Source organism: Talpa occidentalis, unplaced genomic scaffold (assembly GCF_014898055.3).
Source record: "Talpa occidentalis isolate TD23 unplaced genomic scaffold, MPIMG_talOcc4v2.1 talOcc4.7, whole genome shotgun sequence".
NCBI lineage: Eukaryota > Metazoa > Chordata > Mammalia > Eulipotyphla > Talpidae > Talpa > Talpa occidentalis.
The window spans coordinates 123,174,205-123,200,476 of record NW_023605083.1 but is presented as its reverse complement, the minus strand read 5'-3'; the positions used below and the strand labels follow the sequence as shown (position 1 = coordinate 123,200,476).

General features: G+C 49.5%; 1 protein-coding gene across 2 annotated transcripts in view; it reads left to right on the top strand.

The window, feature by feature from the left end:
- Positions 1–1,129: 1,129 nt before the first annotated feature.
- LOC119231608 (uncharacterized) overlaps positions 1,130–26,272 on the top strand; it is a 34,608-nt gene continuing 9,465 nt past the window's right edge. The window contains exons 1-4 of one of the 2 annotated variants that reach the window (XR_008549528.1): positions 1,130–1,157; positions 1,791–1,897; positions 14,798–14,947; positions 25,209–25,399. Coding sequence is in view for 1 of the 2 variants with exons in the window: in XM_054689002.1 (XP_054544977.1) it covers positions 7,336–7,351; positions 14,798–14,947; positions 25,209–25,399 (357 nt within the window). In the remaining variant the exon portion in view is untranslated. Of the gene's footprint in view, positions 1,158–1,790; positions 1,898–7,237; positions 7,352–14,797; positions 14,948–25,208; positions 25,400–26,272 lie in introns of those variants that run through there. The other variant, XM_054689002.1, reaches the window with a different exon arrangement.

The following is a 26,272-nucleotide window of genomic DNA, read 5'->3' as shown; positions in this document are numbered from 1 at the left end:
GGCTCGATGTCGGGGTCACCCTAGGCCACCACCCGCACCCCGCACACACGCACGCCCACTGCGGCAAAAGGCGGCGGTCCCCGGCGCCCCGCAGCCCCCCCCCCCCGGGGCAGCGCCATCTGCGCCCCACCCAGCCGCCCGGCCGCCGCCTCGCCCGCGCCCAGCGGGGCGTGCGGACCCCCGCGCACACGCACTCACACGCACTCACACTCACACGCGCGCCTGCCCGCATCTCCTGCGCGGGTGTCTCTCCAAGCCGCCCTAGCCCAGCTCCAGCGCAGAGGCGCAGGGAGGAGCCCCGCGGTCGCCCCAGCCTGAAGCGCTCGAAGCCCATTTCCCCGCGGGGGCGAGGCGCGGGGCGCGGGGCGCGGGGTGCGGACGGGGAGGCAGGTGCCGCAGCCCCGCGCTTACCTGACGGTTGGCAGAGGGCGAGGGCCGTCAGGGAAAACCGCGGAGGAGCAGCGCTGTGGCGGCGCGGCAGAGGTGGGCGGCGGCGCGGCGGTGCAGGAGCTGGTGGGCGGCGGAGACTCGAGCGCGCGCCGGCCCCAGACGCGCTCCCGACTCCGGCGGCGGCGCAGGCGCGAGCAGCGGGCGCGCGAGCCGCCCCGGGAGGGGTGGGCGGGGGGCCTGGCGGGCGCCCTCTCCTCCGGCCGCCAGGGGGCGCGCGCGAGCGCCCCGCCCCGCGGCCCGCCCCGCCGGCTGCTGGCTCCGCCCCGCGCGGCTCCTCCCGGGCCCCCCCCCACGCTTCGGGCCGCGGCGCTGACGGTCAAGCGCACGCGCGCTCCGCGGCGCACGCGCACTCCGGGGCGCCTCCTGCGGCCGGCGCCTTTGTCTAGTCTGCGGGGTCGGCTCCCCCGGGAGAGGGCAGGGTGGCCCCTGGGTAGGGGAGAGCCTGGATGCTCAGCCTCCGGATCTGCTGCCTGTTTTCTTCCTCTAGTCGTGGGGTGATGGCCTTGCTGGGGAGGGTCCGGGCAGGTTTCCACATGGCCGGCCCCCCGTTCTCTCCCCATGCAGCCTCCAGGCCGCCCCCGGCGCGTGGTGCCCACGCGGACCCGGCACCCCGGAGTCCCCCGAAACAGCCCCCCCCCCCGGTCATTTTCCCGGAGGCGACTTCGTTTCCACCTGCTGCCTTTCCACCTTTTTTGTTGTTAACCAAGGTGAATTTTTTTCCTCAGCAAATCCTCTTAAAACACTGGCTTGTAATACGGTAGCGCAGAGTGTTGTTGTTTTTTTTTTTTTTTTAAGGAACATTTAAATATTTCTTCTAATGTTAAGTTAGACAAAGATCTAAATGGTGCTTATCACGTTTCAGAACATTTTCATACATAATTATTTTCATCTCTTTGAAACACCATTAAACTATAAGCAGGACTTGAGATCTGAATGTCGGAGCTTCCTGGCAGGAGATTGTCACCTGGATAACACACCTCAGACCTGAGGCTTTCATCCTACCCCTCGGTCATCTGGGCTTTGGTTCGGCTAGTGTCCCCAATGGCTAACTGAAGCCCTGGCCATGGCGGCTCCCCCAGGTGTGGGTAGGAACTGATTCCCAAGCTTTCCTTTGCAAAGCTCTTACATTCTTTTTTTTGAAAACTATTGTATGTTATTAAACTGATTAATTTATAAAGGGGGTTATTAAGATGCTTTATTCACATAGATTTAAATAATACTATTATTACAGGGAACTTTTTGTTTGCTTTTTGTTTTTATTATAGGGAACTTTGAGTGAATGATGGAAATTGACTCCTTCTGGCCCTTTGCAATTGACCTTTTTGTTGTTCTTGTTCCAGCTGCCATCCTCCTAGTTCAAGATTACCTTGGCTCTGGAGATGTTCCTAACTGGACTCCCTGCTCTCCTATTCTCCCTATTTCAGGCCAGCCTGCATCCTCCAGTCAGGTCAGTTTTCAGAAGCAATCATTTTAACGTGGCACCATTTTGTTCAAAATTTCTAGACTTTTAACTGCCCCCTAAGTGAAACTAAACTCCTTAGTTTTTTTTTTTTTTTAAAGGTGGTTTGATTTTTTTTTTAAAGATTTATTTATTTATGCATACACAAACTGGGATATAGGCCAGAGGTGCGGGACACGGGGTGGGGGTGTGAGGGGATCCACCAGAGACAGAGTGGGGAGCAGAACAGGCAGAATGACTGAAATACACTGCTGAGGGGAGCAGCGGGTGAGACAGGAGAGGTCTGCTGCACCATGTGGGTCACCTCCCTGGCTGGGGATCAAACTTTTGCTGCATGCAGTGGCTGTGGACACGCAGTGGCTGCGGATAGCTCCACAGTGCTGGGTCTTAACTCCTTGCGCCACTGGGGAGGGCCCTAAACTCCTTAGTCTTAAACTCAGTGTTGCTGCCAGCTCCCCACCATATGAGCCATGTCCTCTCTGCTTTTCTCTCTCATCTACTCTACAGTCAGCTAACTCTTTCCCACCTCCACGCTGGGTTTTTCCTTGCCTACAGGATCCTTGATCTTTCTTCATCCACCCCCCCCCACAATGTCCTACCTAACCTTCAAGCCTGGCTGCATTTTACCAAAGCCTCCCCTAGCCACCCCAGCTGGAAAGAACATTTCTAACTTCTTGAAGGAGCTTAGTGAAGTTAACACATTTTCTCTCTGAAAGTAGAGGGGAGGAGAAAGGGGACCTAATATCCTCTTGCTGCACTGAAGTCTCATTATTTTCCCCAGTTGTTTCCTTTCCCCTTTTCCTGTATTCTGATAGTGGTTCGGCTGTGTGATCTTTGTGTACTAGAACGAATGGATGCCATGTGGATGTGTGGAAGCAGAAGCTGTAAGAGTCATTGGGAGTTTCCGCCTTCCCTGTGTCCATACTTTTTTTTTTTTAAGAGTTTGGCTTTTTTTTTTAAACATTTATTTATTTATGCATATAAGAGCTAGGGTGCAGGGCCAGAGGTGTGTGGGGTGAGAGGATTCACCAGAGACAGAGTGGGGAACAGAACAGGCAGAGTGACTGAAGTACGCTGCTGAGGGATGCAGCGGGTGTCAGGAGAGGTCTACTGCGCTGTGTGGGTTGCTCCCTGGAAGGCCAGGGATTGAACTCATGCTGCTGTGGATAGTTCCATAGGTTGCGTCTTAACCCTTTGCACCACCAGGGAAGCCCCCCCCCCCACACCCCCCCCCCGTATCCATGCTTTTATTGCTCTCCTCCGCCACCAGGAAGGCTGCTCCTTCAGCTTCGGTGACAGAGTTGAGTGTTCATTCCAGATAATTTAATCACTGTAGGTAGCTAATGTCTGATTCAGGCCAAGAAGATGCATCTCCTGCCTTTCTCCCTGCCCCTCTCTTTTGCTGAAATAGAAATCTCATGACCTCAGTCAGCTTGCTGTTCTTACTACGGAACCTTAGAAGACAGAATGGCACAGTGAAAGATTAGGCTTCAGAAGAGTGAGGTCCTAATCTTAGCCATCACGTGTGACCTTAGACAAATTCATTAACTTGGCTTCAGTTTCTTTCATAGTGTTCAAGATGGGATTAGAACTAAGATTCAGATACCTATAGAATTTGGAAACTATTTGTGCACTGTTTTATTCAAGGCAAGCTTAAGTGTTGTTACAGATAGACTCCAAAACGTAATGGCTCAAAAACAACCTCCTGAAGAGTCTAAGGGGCAGTGTGGCCTTCTCCACGTGAGGCCGAGAGCCCAGGCTCCTTCCATCTCGTGCCTTTGCCCCTCCTTAAAGCCTTGTTGTTATTGCTTGGTTGAGGCTGAGTCTGGTTAGCAAAAGGGGGAGCAGCAAGTGGGGGACGCACACTGATCCCTTTAAAGGCTGGAAATGGCATCTGATCCTGTTCCACTGTTAGAATTTAGCCGCATCGACATCCCTAACTGCAAGACACCGATAAATATAAGGGAGCTGTGTACCCAGGACGAAGAGGAGGGAGGATCAACCTGAGTTACATTAGGGTTAAAAAAATTAATTGGAAAAAAACCTGAACTTGTCTGTCATGAGACTCTGACACATGTGAATATATCAGCGGACCTTGAGGTGGGTGGTAGGTAGCTATAGAGAAAGATAAAAGCCATCATTTAAATTTAGTTCCTGAAAAAGAAGCATGATTTTATCCAGCAGTCCCCGCCTTGTCCTCAGAGGATATCTTCCAAGACCCCCAGAGGGTGGGTGCCTGAAACTGCAGATAGTACCAAACCCTATTGGTACATGATGTATTTTCCTACACATACATGCCTAGGACGAAAGGTCTCACTCTTAGATACCTTCATGTATGTAATATTTCCAGCCCATGGTTAAAGGAAGGGGTGGGGGAGCAAAACTGCAGATAAGGGCAAACATTGTACTTTATATATCAAGGGGTTTTTAATCTTTTCACACCATGATACCCTTTGAAAGTCTGATGAAGCCCTCTCTCAGAAGACAGAAGACATTTTTATTTTAAAATTTTTTTATTTATTTTGCATACAAGAGCTGGATACAGGCCAAAGATGTGGGAGGGTGAGGGGATTCACCAGAGATAGAGTAGGGAGTAGCACAGGCAGATTGACTGAAACACACTGCTGAGGGGAGCAGCGGGCGAGACAGGAGAGGTCTGTTTTGCCATGTGGGTTGCTCCCTGGTCGGGCAGGGATCGAACTCGTGCTGCAGAGGCTACAGATTGCTTCACAGTGTGGTGCTTAACCTCTTGCGCCACCATGGAGGCCCGAGAAGACATTTTTAAATGGATAAAACACATAGGATACTAAAAATATGCATTATGTTCAGTTCCCAAAACATTTAAATATCTGGGCTGCAGTATGTGATGGACACGGCGATGAGCTTCCTGGATCCCCCTTCAAGGAAGGACTTGTTGCTGTAGTGCCTTGGGGTCCTGCAGCAAACAGACTTCAGTCTGTTGAGGGATTGCCTCAGCAGCAAGAATCACTGCTTCCTGGGAGGCCTGAGTGTAGAGGCTGATAGGGGTCCCCAAAACAAGGGAGGCCAGATGCAGCCCTTAACTATCTATGGAGTTACAGGTTTAATCTTTCTGGTTAGTTGCAGCACTGATTCTCCTCAGTGGACCCTAAAAAAATGGTGTTCACCCTTCACCCATTTAGAATGGAATTTACAAACTAGTAGGTAATGTAGTTCTGTGCTGAGTCCAAAAGACACCAGGGGCAGTCCGTATGGCCTGTCATCACTGATAGGAGAAAATGTGCAGGTTGATCTGGTTTCTCTTAGGTAATCTTAGTTTCCACTATTCAGCCCAGTCACGCAGGCTGGTTTGGGCTGAGTGACCAGAAGGATATTAAAGATCCTTCTTCAGATGAGAGTGTGGCATTTTGCATATATCCTGGTGTTGATGATCCTGAGCTGAAATGCGTCCCATGTAGCTGACAGGTAGCTGCATCTAGATATCTTGGACATCTCTGAAGTTTACCTGTGACTTCTTGACCCACTGGATTATTATTTTGTTACTTTTGTCAGTATCTTTTGTGAGTGCACCTTCTGTATCCTGTAAATCATTTCACTAATCCAAAAAGGCGTAAGTGGTGCACCATCAGAAGCCAGGCAGATGGATGCATTTATCATAATGACTGGTTAGGTTGGAGTGGTGGCCGGGACCTGACCTACAGAGAGCTGGGGAATTGGGTAATCGTACACAGAGTCCCTGGGGGCCAGTGGGCAGCCAGAAAGGGTATTATTCAACCTGTGCTATCAGAAGAAATCAAGGATGAATGATCAAGGGAGCTAAGGCATTCACTCCAATTAAAAAGTCATGCTTCCTGGCTCAGTTTTCAGACCTGAGCCAGTTTTCAGACCCAGAACTTATTGATTGAAAAGAATGCTGCCTCCCCATGAAGATGGACCCTAAAACACCATGGCAAGTGTATATTGGACAAAGAGTAATACCAAGATATTTTGGGGACAGTTGGACACAAACTGACATTAATACCCAGAGACCTATTGTACCATCACGGTCCTCATCTGCAGACACATAATGGAGTCCTGGCCAAGAGCAGGCTGAGATTAAATCCACTGGATCCACAAACCCCTGCGAGGCATCATTTCCACAGTTCCCACATGAAAAATGGAGATAGTTATATTTGACAGATGGAGCTGCCCCACACTGAATTGGCTTGTGGAGTAAGAACTAGAGTGGTCAATAAACCCTCCTTCACTTGGGTCAACATAAATTAGAAATAATTTTGCATTCTGACGGGGGGAGTTGAGATTAATGCCACCCTTAGGGATCTAAAGGATGCACGAATAGCAGTTTTCTTCCTGTTGCCATTTAATTCACTGTTTGGGCTCGTGTAGAAACCAGAGATTCTATGGAATTGCACTGGCCTACTTCAAACTCAACAGGGTAGTAGCCCCTGGCACACACCATGCCATACATTTACAATGCCCCCTCCCCGGGGCCATGCTCATTTTCCCACCCTGTCATGATATAGTTCTTGCCAGTTTTCAAATGTACTGCCTCTCCTCTCCAAATCTACCCTTCATTACCTGCTCTGTGAGAATGCAACTGGGCCCTTTAAGGATTTCTCTTTTGTGGTGGGCATGATGTTAAGTTTGTCAGAAGAGGCCTAGTCTGGGCTCCCATTAAAGGTTCTGGTGTGCTTGGGTTTCAATTCTTGCTTCTATTACATGATTGCCAGAGCTGCACGTGAGGGCACAGCTGGTGGCACTGTGGATCCACTGCACACTCAGCATGTGCAGTCCTCAGGGAGCCTGCGCCTTGGTTCCCGCCGGAGCCTACCTCACTGTGGCTCTCCTGCTGTGGATACTGTACCCCCAGGCTTCCCAGTGCATCACCGAGTTCCCGCCACCCTCACTCCCATTGTGCATCCACCCCTGTGGGCTCACCTGTGTCGTGGGGGGCTGCTTCCTGATGTTCTTCCAACAGAGACACTTCATACCCCAGCTCCTAGGCTGTCCTCATGGCAAGCAGGCTTCTGGGACTCCTACTATCTCTGCATTCTAACCCCTGCCCTGGCCTGTCTGTACCTTAGAGTAAAGTTTCCTGCTTACTTGCTGCCACTGACCTGGTCTGGCCTGAGCCAGAAAATGCCTCTAGCCTCCAGCGGGCTACAACTGGATTTTCTCCAGTGACGTCTGAATCCCACTCTTGGGGAGGGAATGTTCCCCCCAGGTCTGTCCTTTTCTTGGGCAATTGCTTTCTCAGTCTTAGAGTAATTTGTGGAATTTTTTACAATTAGTCCTTTGTTACAATTACTGATTCATTATGTTAAACTTTTCCTGCTCAAGTTACCTTGTAACTCCTGTCTCCTGTGTGGGTGCTGGTGACACAGAGAGGTCTGAACCATCTGGACTTCGTACTGCACACTCTCACGACCCTTTCTATCGATGATGTCATGTTAAATGGGCCAGGTGAGCACAAGTCAGCTAGTGCATTAAAAGTGCTGGGAAGTTACATGCCCTCCAAAGGGTGAGACATAAATCCTATAAAACTTTAGGGGCCTGTCACACCAGTAAAATTTTTGGGGGTCCTGTGGTTAGGGGCATCTCAGGGCATCCCATCCAAAGTCAAAGGCAAATGACTGCATCTTTTCCTTCCTACCATGAAGAAGGAAGCACAGCACCAAGACATTCTCTCAGGTTCTGGAGACAGCACATTTCATACATAGTGGCACCACTTTGACCAGTCACCAGCTGCCATGAAAGACTGTCAGCTTGAAGTGGGGCCCGGAATAGGAAACAGCTCTAGCAGGGCCAGCTGTGTGCACACAGCCTCACGGTGGGACTAGCAGCCCAGCAGGCTGTGGTGCTAGAGCTGTCAGTGATGAGAAAGAGGCTGTGTGGAGCCCACAGTCCCAGTAGGAGAATCACAATGCAGGCCTCTAGGGTCCTGGAGCAAGGCCACAGCATCTGCAGTGGGGGATCATATGCCATGAAAAACAAGTCCTGGTGTGCTCTGTGCCCTCATAGAAAGGAGCGCCTGACCATGGGTGGCAAGTGACCTTGCACTGGAACTGCCTCTCACGGGTTGGGTTATGTTAGATCATAAGGGTGGATGGGCTTAGTGACCATGCGTTGTTAGATGGAGGTGGTCCAGCTGGCATTGAGCACGGGCAGCACCAGAGGGCATTAGCACCTGCAAGTGCAGACAATTCAGACCCCCATGCCGTACACCACTCCAGCACCCCTCCCCTGCTCACACCCTGGTGCACAGCTGACAGGAATCGTGCTTGTGTCACCTAGGAGTGGCTTTGCTAGACAGTGGTGAGGCAAAGGCAGTACCTGGGGTCCATTTCACAGAGACAGAAAATTGTGCTAGGTTAGAATATATATAAACTCATAGCAGTGGTCAAGAGCCTGGCCCTCTGAGTTTAGGCCTGGAAGGAAACCGCTTAGAAGACTGGAGACAAGGGAGGAGCATGCGGGACATATGGGAGTGGACGTCGGCTTGAGGATCTTTATGTTAATGCTCACTTGGAATGTTCCACCCTGGAAGTGACAATAGACAGTCAAGTGGAGAAAAGATTAGGGTGGTTGATTGCAGTTAAGTCTTTTTCACTGGCCACTCCAGCGCTGATAGGATGGACACATGGATAAAATTACCACGGTGACAGTGATTGAGGCTGGTCCTGCATGATGTTCCCTAATTGGAGATCCCAGTACTCAGCTTCCAGCAACTTCCAGAGACCCAAGTGGAGTCCTCAAAATGACATCATTTTGAGGAGACCAGCTGGCCAGCTGACCGCGTTGGGGCCCTACCATCTTAGAGGGGCTGGTGACAGAAATGGACACATGTCCTGGCTATGGGCTCACCTCCCCTGCCTGCAAGGCCTAAGCCAGTACCACTAGCCGAGATCTTACCAAGCGTTTCATTTACAGCAGGGAGCCCACCAGGTATGGTGTCAGACCACGGAAATTACTTTACAGCAAAGGAGCTTGGGGCCGGCCCCAGACTGTAGGACCCACTGGTTGAATCATATTCCACCATCTGGAAACAGCTACCCTGACAGAAGTAGAACAGCTTGCCGAGTTCTTTACAGGATGGGGAACCATCACTCAGGATGCCGCCTGTACCTTAAAGCAAGGACCCTTATTTAGTCTTGGGGATAGAAAATGGTCCCCAAACAGGTCCACGCCTTAATCCCAGGGGCCTGTGAATGTGTCGTCTTAGATGGCAAAAGGGACTTTGCAGATGTGATGATGGGTATGAGCCTAAAGGTGAGGCGCGTATCCTGGATTAACCCTGTGAGTCCAGTGTAATGACTGGAGTCCTTAAAAGCAGGGAGCTTCTCCTGGCTGCATAAATAAAGGAGTCAAGGGCCGTGTTAGCAGCTCCAAGACCTTCCTGGTGTCCATATCATGTTTGGTTTCTCTGCCATCCTTAGCATGCTGCCTCAGCGTCCAAAGCAGCTGCTTGAGCTCTAGGCATCACATCTCCAGAAAGGAGGAAGACATGAAGTAGGGAGCAGCTCTAGTTTTTCAGGACACATAACGTTGCCTTGGGCAGAATGTACACAAGACCACACACATAGTTGCTAGCAAGACTGGGGAATGTAATCTTTATTAGAGTGTCTGATGAGACCAGCCAGTGATAGCTCCAGGGGAGCAGGGGGTGTTAAACAATAGCCACAATAATGCTAAAAGCCACTTCACTTGGTAATTTCTCCAGCTATGAATGAGCAGCCGTTTTTTTGAAGTCGTTTCCTGAAAACACTTTTCCTAACAAGGCATTTTCTACTGAGACAGATGACAGCCGTCAAGAACAACATTTCCTAATTTTTCAATTATAAAGGCAGGGCCCCAGATCTGTGGCATATTTAGACAACCTAACATGTATTCATTCTGCCTAATCGTCTGCTAGGCATGGCGCTTTCACAAGACACCGACTGTCCTCTCTCAAAAGTCATCCCTGGGAAATATCAACATTACACAGCTAAATGTGAAAGTGAATATTAACATTACAGGCTAATGCTTCACCATACAGAAGGAGCCATCACCAGATCCCCTTAAATGTCAGTTCCTCTGTGGCAGTTGAAATATGAGTTGATTTCCATGCAAACTGATAACATTTATATCATTATGTAAAATGAGGCAGACGCTTGTCTTGATTTCTCTGGTGCTCACTAATTATCATTTAGGCTCAAGTTCTTTCTGTCCTTCTACTTTTCGAATGCCTGTCACCTACCACCTTCTCTCCACTGCTCTACCCAGGTCTGCGGTACCTTGTCTAGGTTTCCTGGGTTCTGGCAAGCAGGGCAGACTGCAGATGAGGGTTTAGGTTGCACATGACTCAGCAGGGTAACTCTGTTGTCCAGAAAGCCAGGATGATCCTGGGGCCAGAAATAGGGACGTGGCATAACGCGTCTATGAAGTCATTCTCTCCTTATACTTGGCTTTGCCCAGACCTCTAGGTATCCCTGTCTGGGGGTGTGTCAGGTTACTTGGGGAGAGCTCAGAGGGGACCCCTAAGCACAAAAGCTTGAAAAAGCTGAGTAGAAATCCCTTACCCTAAGCATTGCCATCAGCTGGAAAATTCCACTGTGTGGAAGAGATCAGAACTCAAAAAATTTCCAAATTATTAATATCTCAGTCAAATCTCATGACCTAAGGTCTGGCACTTGTATTGACTTTATGTTTTACTCTGTTTTTTTGTTTTTTTTTAAACTGGAGAATTGGGTTGTTCATCCATTCATCTTTTCTCTTTTTTTTGGTGGGACCCTCGCCAGTGGCCAGGGATCGAACTGGCGCTGCAGAGGCTGCGGGCAGCCTCGCAACCCAGTGCCTAACTGCTGCGCCACCAGGGGAGGCCCATCCATTCATCTTTTCAACATGCAGGTGCCTCTTCTGTGTGGGGGACTCAGTGATGACCAAGACGTCTAATTTGATCTCAGCACAATGACTTGCAGGTGGCGTATTAATTGATCAGTATCAATTAATTGATACTGATCAATTAATACACCACTTTTTGTGGGTAGCCCATCTGAAAAAAGACCATCTGCTCTATAATTCCAGCTGAATGGCATTCTGGAAAAGGTAAAGCTGTGGAGATAGCCCACGGTCAGGTGCCTGGGGGAAGAGGGGGTGCACAGAGGGCCTTTAGGGCAGGGAAACTATCCTGTAGGACACTGTCGTGGTGGAGACATGCCGTTAAGCATGTGTCAATTAAACATGGACTATACAACACCAAGAGTGAACCCCTGTGTCAGCTGTGGCCCGTGGGTGACAATGAGGGGGTCACTGCAGGTTCATGGCTTATATAAAGATTCTGTTCTGATGCCTGATGGTGACAGTGGATGAGGTTTGTGTGGGGGCATGGGGGTTGGGCAGGGGTTATATGGGAACTCTCTGCATTTTCCACTCAGTTTTTTTTTAAAGATTTATTTATTTATTCATATAAGAACTGGGATACAGGCCAGAGGTGTGGGGGGTGAGAAGATTCACCAGAGACAGAGTGGGGAGCAGAACAGGCAGACTGAGTGAAATATACTGCTGAGGGGAGCAGCGGGCGAGTCAGGAGAGGTCTGCTGTGCCATGTGGGTAGCTCCCTGCCCGGGGATCGAACTGGAGCTGCAGAGACTGTGGACAGCTTCATAGGTTGCATCTTAACCCCTTGCACCACCAAGGGATGCCCACTTTCCACTCAGTTTTACTGTACTGTGACCCTAAAACTACTCTACAAACTTAAAATTTTGAAGATTAACAATTGGGGAAATGCAAAGAGATTTGACATTAGATACCATGTAGGTAGCTTGTAGTGTACATTCTTGAGACATTTAATTCCTTTATCTTTCATGATAAAGGAAAGTCCCTGATGAAGTTAGGGGGTCAGCAAGGAGGTCGAGCCCTGGGGTGTGGGTTCTGTCCCTCCTCCTTCCCCCATCTACCAGACTGTATTTTATGATATTAAATAAAACCTATGAGTCCCATGTCTAGCATTTCAGATTAACAATAACCCTGGAAGGGCCCCTAGGATTTAGCTGTTCAAGGAGTTTATTTATTGTCCCTTCCCAGAAAACGTGGATGAGCCAGGCTGCCCAGGCTGTTCTGCTAACACATCGCTGGCAAAGCCCTTGCACGTCTGTCTGTCAGCAGCTGGTAGGCCCCAGACACCCCGATTTCCTGATGCTCCTTCACAAACGCATACAGACCATGTGGATGCCAACAGCTGACAAAATAGAGAAGCCCGGTGGGGAGGGGGTTCCAGTCTCTTTGCTTTGCTGCAAGTGGGGACCATTCTGGGGGTTCCAGGTACTTTGCTTTGCTGCAAGTGGGGACCATTCTGCTGGCTGAGCATCTGACTTCCCCGAGAGGGAATGAACTGCAAGTTGGCCTCTGACGGGCTGGCCTTGGAAGGACTTGGGCAGCCAGAGCCAAGTTCCAGGTCTTAGGTCTGAAGTTCAGAGATAGTTTTGCGCTCACTCATGCCTTTCTCCTGTCTCCCAGGAGAAATCAAAATGGAGAGAATCAAAATCTCTGGAAAGTCTGGGTGAGAGAAAGTCTAGATGTATGGGATGTGTGCATAGGATTCACAGCCCTATTATTTACTAGGTTATGCCCAGTGAGGGCTGTTGGACAATAGCTGTGATGGTGGCTTTGGTGAAGTCTCAGGTGATTAACCAGATGAGCAGATTCAAGGGAGTTTCGCTGGGTGCAAGAGGACTTCCCCCAGCAGGTGTGCTTCTGCTGTTAAGAGGAGGGTCATGAGAGAAAGGAGGGGCAGGGGGAAGAGAAGCTAAAATAAGTTTATTTGTCCAGGGGGCGAAAATGCCATCCAGAGGCTTGCAGGAATCTGAGCCTTCATTTCCCCAATGAGCAGTGGTTCAGTGTTCACTAGCTCAGTGTTCACGGCGACTTCATAGCATGTAAGTTCTGTGAATAGTGGGGATGTGAATAATGGGAACCCCTTTTGGTGATGGAGGACAGAGACTTAGGGCAGAAGTCCTTGGCATAGCAGATGTGGGTGGGCCAGCTTGGTCTTATTCCTCACTAGCGCCTCTCCAAATGCTACTAGCAATACATTATGTATCGTAGAGTTCAGCGACTCGCCAAACCCTCTCTTGTTTTTATGCCTTTCACAAGCCTGGATCATTCTCTCATTTCTGCCTCAACAGGTCATACCTTCTTCAAGACTTAGCTCTATTAGCCCCTTCTCAGAAGACCTTACCTGAACCTCAGTTCAGGGCCAGGTGTTGTCCAGTGTCCCACTTAGCACCTGAGTTGTGGATCATGTCCCTACGTGTCTTTACCTGGCCCAGTGCAAAGCTCTGGAAAGCCTGGACTGAATTTTATTCACCTTTGTACCCTTGGCCCACAACACAGTACTGATACTCAGAAGCTTCACAAACAGCCTGGATGAATAAAAGAACAACTGTGCAAAATATTTCTGATGTTGGCTGTGGAATACAGCTTAGCCTGGAAACTCAGTTTATGAACCATCCAGAAAAATGTTAATGTGGCTGAAACCTCCCCCCAAACTTAAGACTATAAAAGATATACATTAGGCTCTTTTTTCTGGGGAGAGGGGGTTGAATGGCAAAAGCTGTTTAGCCTGTTTCTTCCAGCTTTCCAAAGTCCTGAGTCATTGTTTAGATGGCCTTTTATTAAATACCTCTCACTCCCTTTCAATTTCACTGTCAAGCTTTATTAGATTTTGAGATGGACCAGGAGGAAATGTGCATGGTGAGGAACTAGGGCGTCTCTCCTTTCCAACTCTTGTCTGTATCTTTTGATTACAGTTGAGCAAGAGTCAAGAGGCCAGTAAGAGACCAGCAAACCTATCATCCTGGGAGAAGGATTAAAAAGAGAAAAATCACATTGACAGATTCAAGCTGAATTGGAGCTGTTCAATTTCTGTTGTCAATAGCAAGGATACAGAGCAATATCAAGTCTCTCTCGCTCTCTCTCTCTCTCTCTCTCTCTCACACACACACAGACACACGCACACACACACACACACACTGACTCACATTTCTGGCGCATTGCTCTTATGTGCATGCTGCTTGCCATTTATTTAAAAAATATTCCTCCAAAGCCCATTTACCAGGCCCTGGTCTGTCTCTTCTGATGTCTTAGGTCACAGGTAGATTTTTAGTGGGGAGGCAACGGGTCAGCTCAAGAGGCACCTTCTGGGGCATTCCTGAGCTCTGCTGGCTGCCGGTGCTTCCCCACCCTCCTCTTCCCCAGCTGCCCCACTGGAAGCTGGGGCTCTGCACCAGCTTTGTGGTCCCCTCACCCCACCCCTCCTCTGGATTATCCTTCCTCACAGCTGGACCCCATGCTCCACTATTGTTTTGGGGAGCTGGCAAGGTCTACCTGCGTCAGTTTGAGAATGAAAATTTCCAGAACCCAAACCCTACAGCCTTACAAGCTCCAGACAGACTTTAGAATGATTCCTACTGAGTCGTCTCATTTTATGAGGGAAACTGAGGTCCAAAGAGGGAGGCAGCGTGTGATAGAAGAGCAGCGGGGTTCAAACTCAGGTCCTCGGTTCCCACTGCAGGGTTTGTTCCTCCAAAGCATAACCAAGTGGCACCCACAGCACACTTGAAAGTTTTGTTAGAACAGAGTCTCACCCAGGAGGTTTTGTCCCCAGGGATATTTGACACTGGAGATATTTTTGATTGTCATTGCGGGGATGGGGAGAGAGTGCTACTAGTATTTGGAGAGATAGGTCCCTGCCAGCAGTTTTCAGAAGCTGTGTTTGCCCCCCCCCACCCCCGCCTCCACACACACACACAGGGCCCAGCCCAGCTGCTCCCCAGACCCTGGGCTGGAGCTGCTGACCCAGTGCGAGGGGTTGGAACTGCAGGCTTGACATTTGTTTTGGTTTGGGGATTTATTTCTGTTTTCTGTTTTCAGATGTGAACTTGGCAATACTCTCATTCGGGCCGGGGGAGCCCAGGAGTCTGTGGGGCCCACTGACCTGGGCTTCGCAGGGTTTAGGCCCGTACAGCTTTGCTCCCTGGACAGGGCTGCCACCTCCATGTCATTTCCTCCATGGAGGAATAGGTAAGATGTGGTTTTTAATTTAATTTTTTTTGTTTGTTTTTATTGAGCTATAACTCATACACCATAAAGTCAGGTGAACGATTCCAAAGACTTTGGCTTTCTAAATCCTTACTGATCTACCTTCAGGGCCATCCAGGGCCTGGCTCGTAATTGGCACGTAGGTGTTTGACCAGTGGATTTGGCACTAGGCTGTGCTCAAGGAGGCTTTCTCCTGAGGGTGAGGCTGGGTTCCTTCATGGGGGGTGTTGAGGAGGCCTGTACGGCTGCCCTCTGCTCCTGGGAGCACAGGGAGCACTCACTTTCTGGCCCTGCTGGTGCCTGGGACCCACACGACCATTTCGACCAATGGGAAGTGACAGCCGCCCCCTCTGGGATGGAGCTTTCATTTCTGTGGGAGGCCCTGCAGAGGGCTTTCCACCAGTGAGTGGAGTGCGGAAGCGGTGTCAAGACGGACCCTTCTTCAGATGGGGACCTGGAGTAATCACACTGAGCATGAGCACAGAGCAAACTTCTGTCATGCCATGAAGAGCTGGGTGCTGTTTGTTATCACACCACAAGCTGGCCCATCCTGACTGTGGCCACATACTTAGAGATCCACTTGCTCTATCAGAGAAACCATCCAATTCACGCCAGCCCTGGAGTCCATTCACATGCAGAGATAATCTGGGGTTAAAAAGTTAAAAGGCTTGTGAAGTTGGGCATCCCTGGTGGCACAAGGGTTAAGCACCGCACTATGAAGCAATCTGAAGCCTCTGCAGCCCAAGTTCAATCCCCGGCCAGCCAGGGAGCAACCCACATGGTGCAGCAGACCTCTCCTGTCTCGCCCGCTGCTCCCCTCAGCAGTGTATTTTGCTCACTCTTCCTGTTCTGTTCCTGCTCTATCTTTGGTGTATCCTCTCACCCCCCGCATCTCTGGCCTGTACCCCAGCTCTTGGATGCATAAATAAATAAATATTATTTTAAAAAAAAAGGCTTGTGAAGTTAATTAACAAACATTTTATTGAGTTAACATCCGCAAGCTGAAAAAAAAACCACAACTTGTTTGTGTTGTGTTTCAGTTGTTTACAAATTCGGGAGGGTTGAACAGAGGTTGAGCACAGTGTGTGCCCTTTTTCTCGTGCTGAGTGAATGGGGGGGGGGTTGCCTCTTGAAGTCACAGAGGGGCTTTGTGTGTCAGCACCCATGTGCTTTGCTCCATCAACCACAATAGCTTCTTTCTCTTGCAAGTTAGGGCCAATGACTTTGAGTTTGGCATATGGGATCAAAATGATGAACAGCGTAAAGTAGAGGGATTGTACTAAGCCATTGTAAGTGTAGGGCGTGTGTCTCTTTAAGGAAGAGAAATCAGGGCCTCCCGTGGTGGCACAGTGGTTGAGTGCTGGGCTGCAAGGCTGCCCGCAGCCTCTGCAGTGCTGGTTCGATCCCAGGCTGCCGGGGAGGGTCCCACATAACGCACAGACCTCTCCTGCCGCCCGCTGCTCCCCTCAGCAGTGTATTTCGGTCGATCTGCCTGTTCTGCTCCCCACTCTAGCTCTGGTGAATTCTCTCACCCTCCCACGCTTCTGACTGTACCCAGTGCTTGTATAAATAAATAAATAAATCTTAAAAAATAAGCAAACAAACAAACAAATAATTAAAAATGGAGAGAAAGCAGGAAGAAGGACCAGCTCTTTCCCAAAGAAATCCTTCTGTCCTAATTCTCCTGATACCCTCGAATGTTTGCTACCTGGTTCCTAAACGCTGAGCTGGAGCTGATGGGAGAGAAGTGGAAAGCTGAGATTCATTGGCCACTGATGATCAGAGACATGCAAAGCTAAAGCATTTTGTGAAGATGAATGCACAAAGGAGAAAAATTAGATTAAATATTCACATAGTTAAAACAAGTCTATGGCTTCAACTTTTTCTTTTAATTGAGGTAACGTTGGCTGAGAGGACTGTCCAGGGTTCAGGGTATAGAGTCACATGCACTACAAGGCCAGGATACTTTTATCACATCTTTTCTTGCATAGTTTGCAAACATTAAATGGAAATCCTGGTGCTGATTAATATTTAGGATTTCCCAATTCCCAATGGTATATGGACAACCTGGTAAAACTGGACAAAATGCTCAACCTCTCTGTGCCTGTTGCCTCATTTGTAAAATGAGGGGGTCAGAACACAAGACCTCTAGGGTGTCTCTTAGCTCTAAAAATATCTGACTCCTTGCAAAGCAGCATCCTGGACAGAAGCCTGGGACCATGCTGTGTATACAAGTGATGGATTTTTTAAGACAATTGACCTTCCCACTTCCAACCTGGCATTTTAAATAAACCTAACACTAGCTTTCTTCCAGATGGGCTGGTTGCTGACAAAAGTCACATTTGGCAGGATCCAACGTTTTTGGTGCCTCAGAAATGCACACCTTGTGGAGGCCTGATGGAGTGAGGAGCTAGTGCCCTCTGGGCATCTGCTCAGCCAAGAAGATCAACAAGAACAGCCTCCCAAGGGCTTCCCTGCCGGCTGAGGATCCATTCAGTCTTCATCTACATCAGGGCCAGGCCATAGGCTGAACTTGAGCAGTGTGGACAGCCCTGCTTATCTGCCTGGGACTCTCTCCCCTTTTCTAGGACATGCTGTCATTTTCTTCAGGAGAAATGCTCCTTTGTCCTAGGAATCATGTGGTTCAGATTGGGGTCCGCTATGCTGGTGCCCAACCTCTGATCATGCCAGTGGGCTTGGGATCCAAGCTGGGCTGACCCTTAACCCTTTCCAATCAGAGGAATGGGTTCCCCCTCCTCCCTGGTGGCCAGGGGTCTCGTGGAGCAAGTCCAGAAACAAGAGGAAGGGGAGGCTGGCTGGCATGTGAGCCCTCCTGGCTGCAGCTGGTGTTGAGGCCACAACTCCCTTCTCAACCCAAGTCAGTTACTATTAATCATTTACAGCCTGTGAGGCTGGACCTGAGGGGAAGGAGGAAGTCCTGAAGCCTTTTCTGGGTGGTCAGCCTGGGAATCCAGCCCTGGAAAGGCAACTGGAGCCAGCGCAATGGAAGATGCCACCAGGCCAAGGCCACACGGGAAGGGCAGGGGGACCAGCAGAAAATGCCTGGAAGAGAATTTATCAGAGGGTGGTGACTAAGCCAGGGAAGAGAGATGAGGGGAGAGAGGCCACCATCTTGGGAAAATTGGGGAAAAGAAAATGGGTGGCAAACAGAGATGAGAGAAGGAAATAGAGGCAAAAAGGGAAAAAGGCTGATGGACCATCGTGTCAAGAGACAGTTTGCAGAACAAATGTGGATCTCGGTGCCAGGACCTGAGAAGAGGCCAGAAGAGGAGCTGTCTTCCTTAAGGGAATGGAGGGGATGGAAAAACTGGCGCTAATAAGCTTGAATAGGAAATGCACTTGAAATAAATTCACTCTGATCCTTCAGTTCCCTTCCAGCTATTTACGTGGGGTGACCCACCCGCCAATTGCTTAAAGAGAAATTCTACCTTTTGTTCTGTTTTACCAAGACTTGGATCCATTCTCTGAAGCCAGTGCCTTGGATGGTGGGCAGCCTTAAGCCACCCCTTCCCCCCAGCTCTTCACCCCTGACTCCGCCCCCCATCAGCATCTAAAGCCTTCTGAGGCTTCCTGACCGCCTGTGCCTGAAGCCCTAACTTGCCCCATTTTCCAGGCCCTGCGTGATCTGGCCCTGCCTCTCCTTCCTCCCTGATTGTTACCTTAGGTGGCGGGGAGGAGGTGACCATTCAGTTTTGCTGGAAATGACAAGAAGGCGCAGCTCCATGAAGATATGGGGATACCTGCCAGCCAGTCTCTATGTCAGGAATGAGCTGGAAGTGGGGGGACTGGAGGAAAGTAGGGGGCAGAGTGGGGACGGGGCCTCAGCTTTAAGCTAAAGACATTCGGGACATCCAGACACCCAGGAAGTAGCCTGGAGAGGTCCTAACCCACTCCTTTATTTATTTAGTTAAAAAACTGAGGTATAATTGAAACAGACCATTGTATGACTAGCTCCTCTATTTTAAGACAAGGAAACAGGAGGTCAGAAAAGGTTAGCACCTATTTTTAAAAAATCACTTAAATAAATGGCACAAGTAATACAAAATAGCCTTATTGTTAAAAATACAAAGAACACAAAAAGCCAAGTCCCCTTTGGCACCACCCCACCCAGCCTGCCTGCTCCAATTTCATGCCTCTGCCCTTTCCAGAAGGAACTTTGGCCAGTTGACTAAACAGGAGGGTATTTTCCTGATCTGGGGATCGGCTTATACATCCCGATACACACATTAGGAAATGTGTGCCTTTACTTGCACTTTCCCTTTGGATCAATGAGCTCACACCGTATATATTGTTTTGCATCTAGGTATTTGCTTTGGAAACCTTTTTATTTTAGGTCCTGTGAATGTATTGCATCCTTTTCCCCCGCTGCACGATATTCCTGGTTAGATGCACTGTGTCTTTCAACCCCTCCTCTGTTGGTCCATTTCTCCTGGTTGGGCATGGAGGGTGTTCCTGGTTATAACTTAACAGGGCTTGGGCGAACGCTCATGGACATACCTCTCTGAATAGGACTGCAAGCATTTTGGTGTGTAAATACCAAGCAGTGGAATTCCTGGGCCCAGGGCAGGTACAATGAAATTGCAACCCATTCTGCCAAATCACCCTCCCACCAGCAGTAGCTCTTCACACCAACACCCAAAGCTGGGTCTAGTGAGTCTTTAGGGTTCTTGCTACTATTGGGTAGATAGTGATGTTGCCTCCTTGTTCTCTGCTTTGGTTGTTGCAGTAATCGTTTGTTTTTTATTTTGAAATAAGTTCACAGAGCAGTTGTGAAGACTAGGACCCTTCACCCAGCTTCTCTTTTTTTATTAATATATTTTATTTTATATAATTCTTACATCATTTTTCATTTTTGCACAACATATGCATTTTCATTTTGGTTATTATTCCCCATACAGTTCCACCCCCCCTTATTTTGACCCTAATCCTTCCTCTCCCCCCCACCCCGCAGTGTGTCTCTGGTTTATAGTTGCTTGTTGATTTTGATTTTTTCTTTATTATAATTAGTCTTTTTCCTGGTTCCTTATTTAGGTTTTCTAAATTCCTGCTATGAAGGAGACCATTTGGTATTTTTCTTTTTCTTTTTCTTTCTGGCTTATTTCGCTGAGCATGATCCCTTCCAGCCCCATCCATGTTGCTGCAAATTGCATGAGTTTATCTTTTTTGATTGCTGAGTAATATTCCATGGTGTCTATGTACCACATCTTCTTGATCCAGTCATCTATTTTGGGGCATTTGGGCTGTTTCCAAAGCTTAGCTATTGTAAACAGTGCTGCTATAAACATAGGGGTGCAGGTGCTCTTTTGAATTAATGTTTCTGTGTCCCACCCAGCTCCTCTTAATGCCAGCACTTGTATAACCAGAACACAGTGATCCACACTAAGACTAACAGCACCAATATATTCAAGTAGCACCAGTTTCCCCACTCATGTCCTGATTCTTTTACATTTTCCTTCCCTTATTCCTAGAGAGATTGAACATCTCGTGGTTTTTTTTTTTTTTTTTTTTTTTTTGCCATCTGTATTTCTTCTGTAAATGCCTGTTCAAATTCTTTGCCCATTTCCCCCCCTCTTGGACTGCCTGCCTTTATCTAATGACTTGTAGAGGGTTGTTCTTTAAGAACATGTCCCAGCTCATGCAGCTGACTGTGGCTGAAAGGGGACGAGAACACAGGTCTCCCCGAATTGCCTCTCTCCACTTCAACACCTGTGCTCAGTGCTCAGCTCTTACTTACTTCTTTTTCCCCCAGTCTGCTTAGGGGCTCCTGTCAGCAGGAGCCCCAGCAGAGAAGCACAGTGGGGTGGGAGCCCTGCACCCCTCTCCTCACTCCTCACGGCAGGGCTACAGCGTCAGCGGTGGTCTGGGAGGGGGCTCTTCTGGACACTTTCTGCAAAGTCTCATCTCTCTTGGCCCTGAGATGGGCCTCACAGAATGCCGGCAGCTGGGGTCCAAAACATACCATTTGGCTGATCATCTCCTTAATTGCCATCCTGGCAATTGTAAAACCTGCGCTGGCAGAATGGGAGCTGCAGAAGGGAGAGCTTGCGATCCGGGAGCACTGGGGCCTGCAAACCCTGATGCTGGCAGGATGCCCCGCCCCCCTCGCTGGGCATTTTCTTGTCCTACAGCTCTGAAATTGACAGGAGATGGTGGTCAGGGTGCCATGGGCAGGGGTGCAGGGTAGCACCCCTCTTGGCTGTCTGGTCCCACCCAGCCATCAGTCCCTTGAGACGAGGGACTGCTCCTTGTTTCTCTGATATTCTCTCTCTGTGGCTAATATGGGGTGAGTCAGCCATCGTTGGTGATTACTCTAGATAAAGATGGAGATGGGGCAGGGACCCCCCCCACATGCCCCTAGTCTTGTCTCAAACATTTGGCAGGTAGGGTGGTGCAGTGTGGTCAGTGTGCTGCCCCTGAAATATATGTCCTCCTAAGGCCTGTGGATGTGACCTTGTTGGTGTAGTTAGGAGCCTCTGACAGGCATAGCCCACCACCAGTGTGCTGCATCCGTGCACATGGCTTAGTGGGGGCATCTCTGCCAGCCCCAGGCGACAAGTGGAGAGCAGGACACTGGCTCTTCACCATGGAAAGGAGGTTAGAGTTTTCTCCGTGGAAAGCAGAGGGCTCAGGGATGGGGCTGACTTTGAGCACCTGTGTGCAGGTCAACACCTTCCAGGTCTCCAGACCCCGGGCATGGCCTCACATGCTGCATGTCTGACAGGTCCCTGGTGCCGCTGCAGCCAGAGCAGGTCCCTCTGAGAACTACGCCCAAGAGCGTTGCCTTTCAGCTTTAATACACACGAGAGCCCAGGGATCTTGTTATAATCCAGATCTGACACCCTCTTGTGCCCTGTGACCTGATTTGCCCCCGCTGCATCTCCGGTCACAGCTAGTTGAACCAGGAAGTGAAGGGGTCAGGGCTTCCCAACAACTGCTGACAGGACCCTGACCCCATGTGGTGAATCTAAGCCAAGTACATCCTCTCTCTTGAGATTCTGAATGGCGTGTGCATGGGGACCATGGCCCACGGGTGGTGACCCCGGGCAAGAGGCCACGCGGTATAGTTGGCTGTGATGGGCCAAGAGCAGAATGAGTCTGCAGAGAGGCAGCTGGCATGGGGTAGGCAGGAGAGGAAGTGGATACACGGTCACGAGAGACTGGAGAGGCGGAGAGGGCGGCTTTGCTTTCTGAGAGCTACCGTCCTATTCCCAAGAGCCCCGTCTGGGCTGCTTGCCTTTGAGTTCTGAGAAATCCTGTATCCTTCCAATAAGCAGCTCTTTGCTTGAGGCACTTTGAGTGGGCTCTTGTTCTTTGAAGCCAAACGAGTCTTAATTAATCAGAAAACATTTGTGTCTTCTGTCTGCTCCCAATGAGGAGACTGAGTCAGGGACTAGTCTGGTTGAATGCTGGTCTCCAGCACCTTGGACAGGGCACTGGAGAGGGTCCGCTCAGTCTCAGCGGGTAAAAATACTGGCAGAGGAGGTGCAGCGGTTGAGCGCTGGGCTGTGAAGCTGCCCGCAGCCTCTGCAGCGCTGGTTGGATCCCCGGCCGCTGGGCGAGGGTCCCACATAGCATGCAGACCTCTCCTGCCGCCCGCTGCTCCCCTCAGCAGTGTACTTCGGTCCTTCTGCCTGCTCTGCTCCCCACTCTGGGTCTGGTGAATTCTCTCACTCTCCCTCGCTTCTGACTGTACCCAGTGCTTGTATAAATAAATACATAAATCTTTAAAAAAAAAAAAGATAGAAACATACTGCAACGGAGTGGAAGGGCAGAGCAGCAAGATGAGGATGAGCGTGCAGGGGGGCTGCACACAGTGGAGGTGGCAGGGGGAGACTGGCAGGGAAGGCTGGGCAAGGAAGAGACCAGGCCAAAGAGTTGGGTTAGTGACAGGCAGTAGGGAGGCATCTGCAGTCTGTCAGCTGGAGGCATGTCACAAAGGATAACTGTGTGTTTTTTTTTCTAAAAAACAACAATCCTAATAGCCCAGGTAAGGCATGACATCTTGAAATGAGTCTGTAAAAATGGGGAGAAATTTTCCTAGTGTAGCCTTGACAGGAAACTGGTTGGATATTGGAGAGCATTCCACTGATAAACCAGAATGTGCAAACAAGGGCCTCCCTAGTGGTCTAGGGGTTAGGTCTCAGTGTTACCACCACAATGGCCCATTGCTGCAGCCTGAGTTCGATCCCCAGCCAGGGAGCTGACCCACATGGCGCAGCAGACCTCCCCTGTCTCGCCAGCTGCTCCCTCAGCAGTGTGTTTCAATCATTCTGCCTGCTCTGCTCCCCACTCTGTGTCTGGTGAGTCCTCTCACCCCCTGCACCTCTGGCCTGTGCCCCAATTATTCTACGCAAAAAAAAAATAAAATAAAATCTTTTTAAAAATGCAAACAAAAGTGCAGTCTCACTATGAATCAGAGAGATGCAAATTGAAAGAGATGCTGTTTTTCATATCTATTAAAGTAGCAGAGATGATGAGGAGGATGTGGTAACAGTCATCTCCTTCCTTTGCCACATGTGGAATGGATACACTTATACAAATGTGATTGGGAAAATAATTAGCAAAACTTATTACAGTTGTTAAAGATTTTTATATTCCTAGTTTCCCAGAAATAAAATTACTTGATCTGATTTGTAGAAATCTTCTAAAAGAGACAAAGTAGTTTCCATCCAAAGATATTCTTCATCCAAGAAGAGAACATGAACTCTGTGTAGTTATATCTGCTGAGGAATAGTAGGTACGTCGAGGGCAGAGATTAGATGGGATATTGACAGCAAAGTGCCAATCCAGTTTGATATTAACTGTGTAAATGCAGCACACAAATAAAAACCCATGCATGGAAAAAAAATGAGTGAATGGAAATAAACCTAAAGTTTAACAGCAATTGTGTTCCCCCCCCCCTACTTTTCTGTGTTTTCTACTTTTCTGTCTAAATCTCAGTAAATTTAGGTCTGCAGCAGGGGCTGGCCTGGCAGAGACCCTGGGTGTGATGGGGAGGTTTCCAGAAGCTTTGCCCTAGTTCTCTTCACTGTGTCAGAAACTGCAGGCAGTGGTGAGGCTTTGCCCAGGATGGGTTACCAGGGGGGTCCAGGATTTTGCCCAGAGAAGTTCTTTTCTCTCTGAACCCAGGGGCCTTCTGGGCCTTTAAGAAGACCAAGCATGCCAGGGAAATTGGGATCTCATGAAACAGGGAAATTGGGTTCTCTTGAAACAGTGAAACTGGGATCTTGTGAAACAGTCCCCACAAAGCAAGCATTTATATTCCAGAAAGGGTCTCCTGTTTATGAAGGATTCTTTGGTTAGTTTCCAGATTCCTGATTGCCTTGGCCTTGCCGCTTGCTTGCTGTGTGACCTGGGGCATGCTGCTCTGCTTCTCTGTCCTCAGAGCTCTCTGCCAACAGTTTTGTTCAGATCTCATACTCTCCCCTTCCTGTCCCCCTGACCTCCCCCACCATTCAAGTCCTCCAGAGTCTGGGGGAAGCTACTCGAAGGCAAAACAAGGTCTTTGGCAGCCCAGGGTTCTCCCCCAGCACCCTGCTTTCCTTAGCAGCCTCCCCCTTCTGAGGTCTCTCCAAGGCTGTCTCATCAACCTAGGTGGGCGGGATAGTGAGTGGGATTGCTGGATTCAGGCTTACATTCCTGGACAAGTGCTGGGCCACTACCCCAGGAACTGAAAGGCAGGAAGAGTTACTCCCAAGACAAAACTAAGTGTTTGAAAAGTAAACCAGTGGTGGGTGGGGATTTGTTCATAAACAAAGTGCGTAAGCACTGTGTGAGGGGGAGGGCGTCTGTGGGCCCATGTGGGTGAGGGCTGGGTTTGGGTGCTGGGAGGGCGGTGTGGGCAGTCTCCCTCCTAGGAATGTCCAAGTACAGGGGACCCCAAACAGTTATTCACAGTGACCTGATTGTAGGGGGTGATATAAGTGTCAGGCATGGGAGGTCTTCAAGCACTAAGGACAGGCAGTGATGTGTTGATGCTGATGTGTTCTCATTTCATCAAAATCAAAATCCTCTCAGATCCTTCCCTAGACTCATCCGCCTTCTCACAACCAACCAGCTTCTCTAGGGATAACTCTAGTTCCTGTAGGGGCTTCAGGACCTACTGGTGTGTAGTTTATTATAATATATGATAGTCATATACCTTATACTAATCACATAATAATTTTGAAGTTCCCTAATGGAAAGCCCCTGTTCTTAAGCCTGCTCTTATCTCACTGGCCAGCAGGTGGCAGCACAGGCACACTCAGCGGACAAGGTTGGCTGTGGGGGAGCCAAGAAAGCTGCTCTCATATTCAAACTGCAAAGGGATCCCTCTTACTGGCTCTGGGTGGAAACTGGAAACTGCACCTCTGGACACTCTTGGACACTCAATGGAAAGCCATCTCTGGACACTCAACCCTGAGGAACTGTAAGGTGATTTGGGAAAGGTGGCGTTGGTGGTTTGCCAAGTGTTGTCAGGAACTTTTGCTCTAAAACCTGGGCATTACATACCGAATTAGTGGGTATCTTTATTAGTGCTTAGCAAACACCAGACGTTTACACACATGCCTCATTTAATCCCTACAGCAGACCTGCAAAGCAAGTCAGAGGCCCATTTTGTGGGGGAGAATGTTAAGGAACAGAAGGGTGGTCCCACAGGCTTGGGACAAACTTGATGCTGGATCATAAACCTTATCAAGCAACATGCACAACTGCGCCTCGATGAACGAGGAGGGCTGTACCCACTGAGGGGTGCAGGACAAAGGAGGGGGCCCGGAGTTTTCCTGGAGGAGGCATCTTTTGCAGGCTGGGGTGTGCAGAGGGGAAGGAATTTGAGGATGGGAGCTGGTTCCAGATGCTGGAGCGGGAGGCTTAAGACCAGAGTTGTGTTTTATATCTGCTGTTCCATTGCTGTGTGACCTCAGGCAAGTCCTGACCCTCTCTGGGCTTTCCTTTCTGTGATTTCAAGCATCTCCTAGTTCCATGCTGATTCTCACTGTCCAGGGAAGCCAGACGCTCCAGATTCTTTCCATTAACTGACAAAAACAAGGCTGTGACTCTTGAGCTCAGGGGTGGGGGGAGGCATCGTACCTGGAAGCAGACATGCCATGGCTATGCCAGCTGGTGGACCTCGGGGGAGGGAAAGGCCTTAGAAGAGGGCCCACCTTGGATGGAAAGGCCCAGCCCTGGTGTGGCTGTCTTGCTCTGTCACCAGCTGGCCCTCCTGTCCCTACCTCCCTGACTCATGGCCTGGGCCTGGAAGCAGAGGCGGTCCTGGAGGGCCGTGGGGCAGCCGCCCTCCTCAGT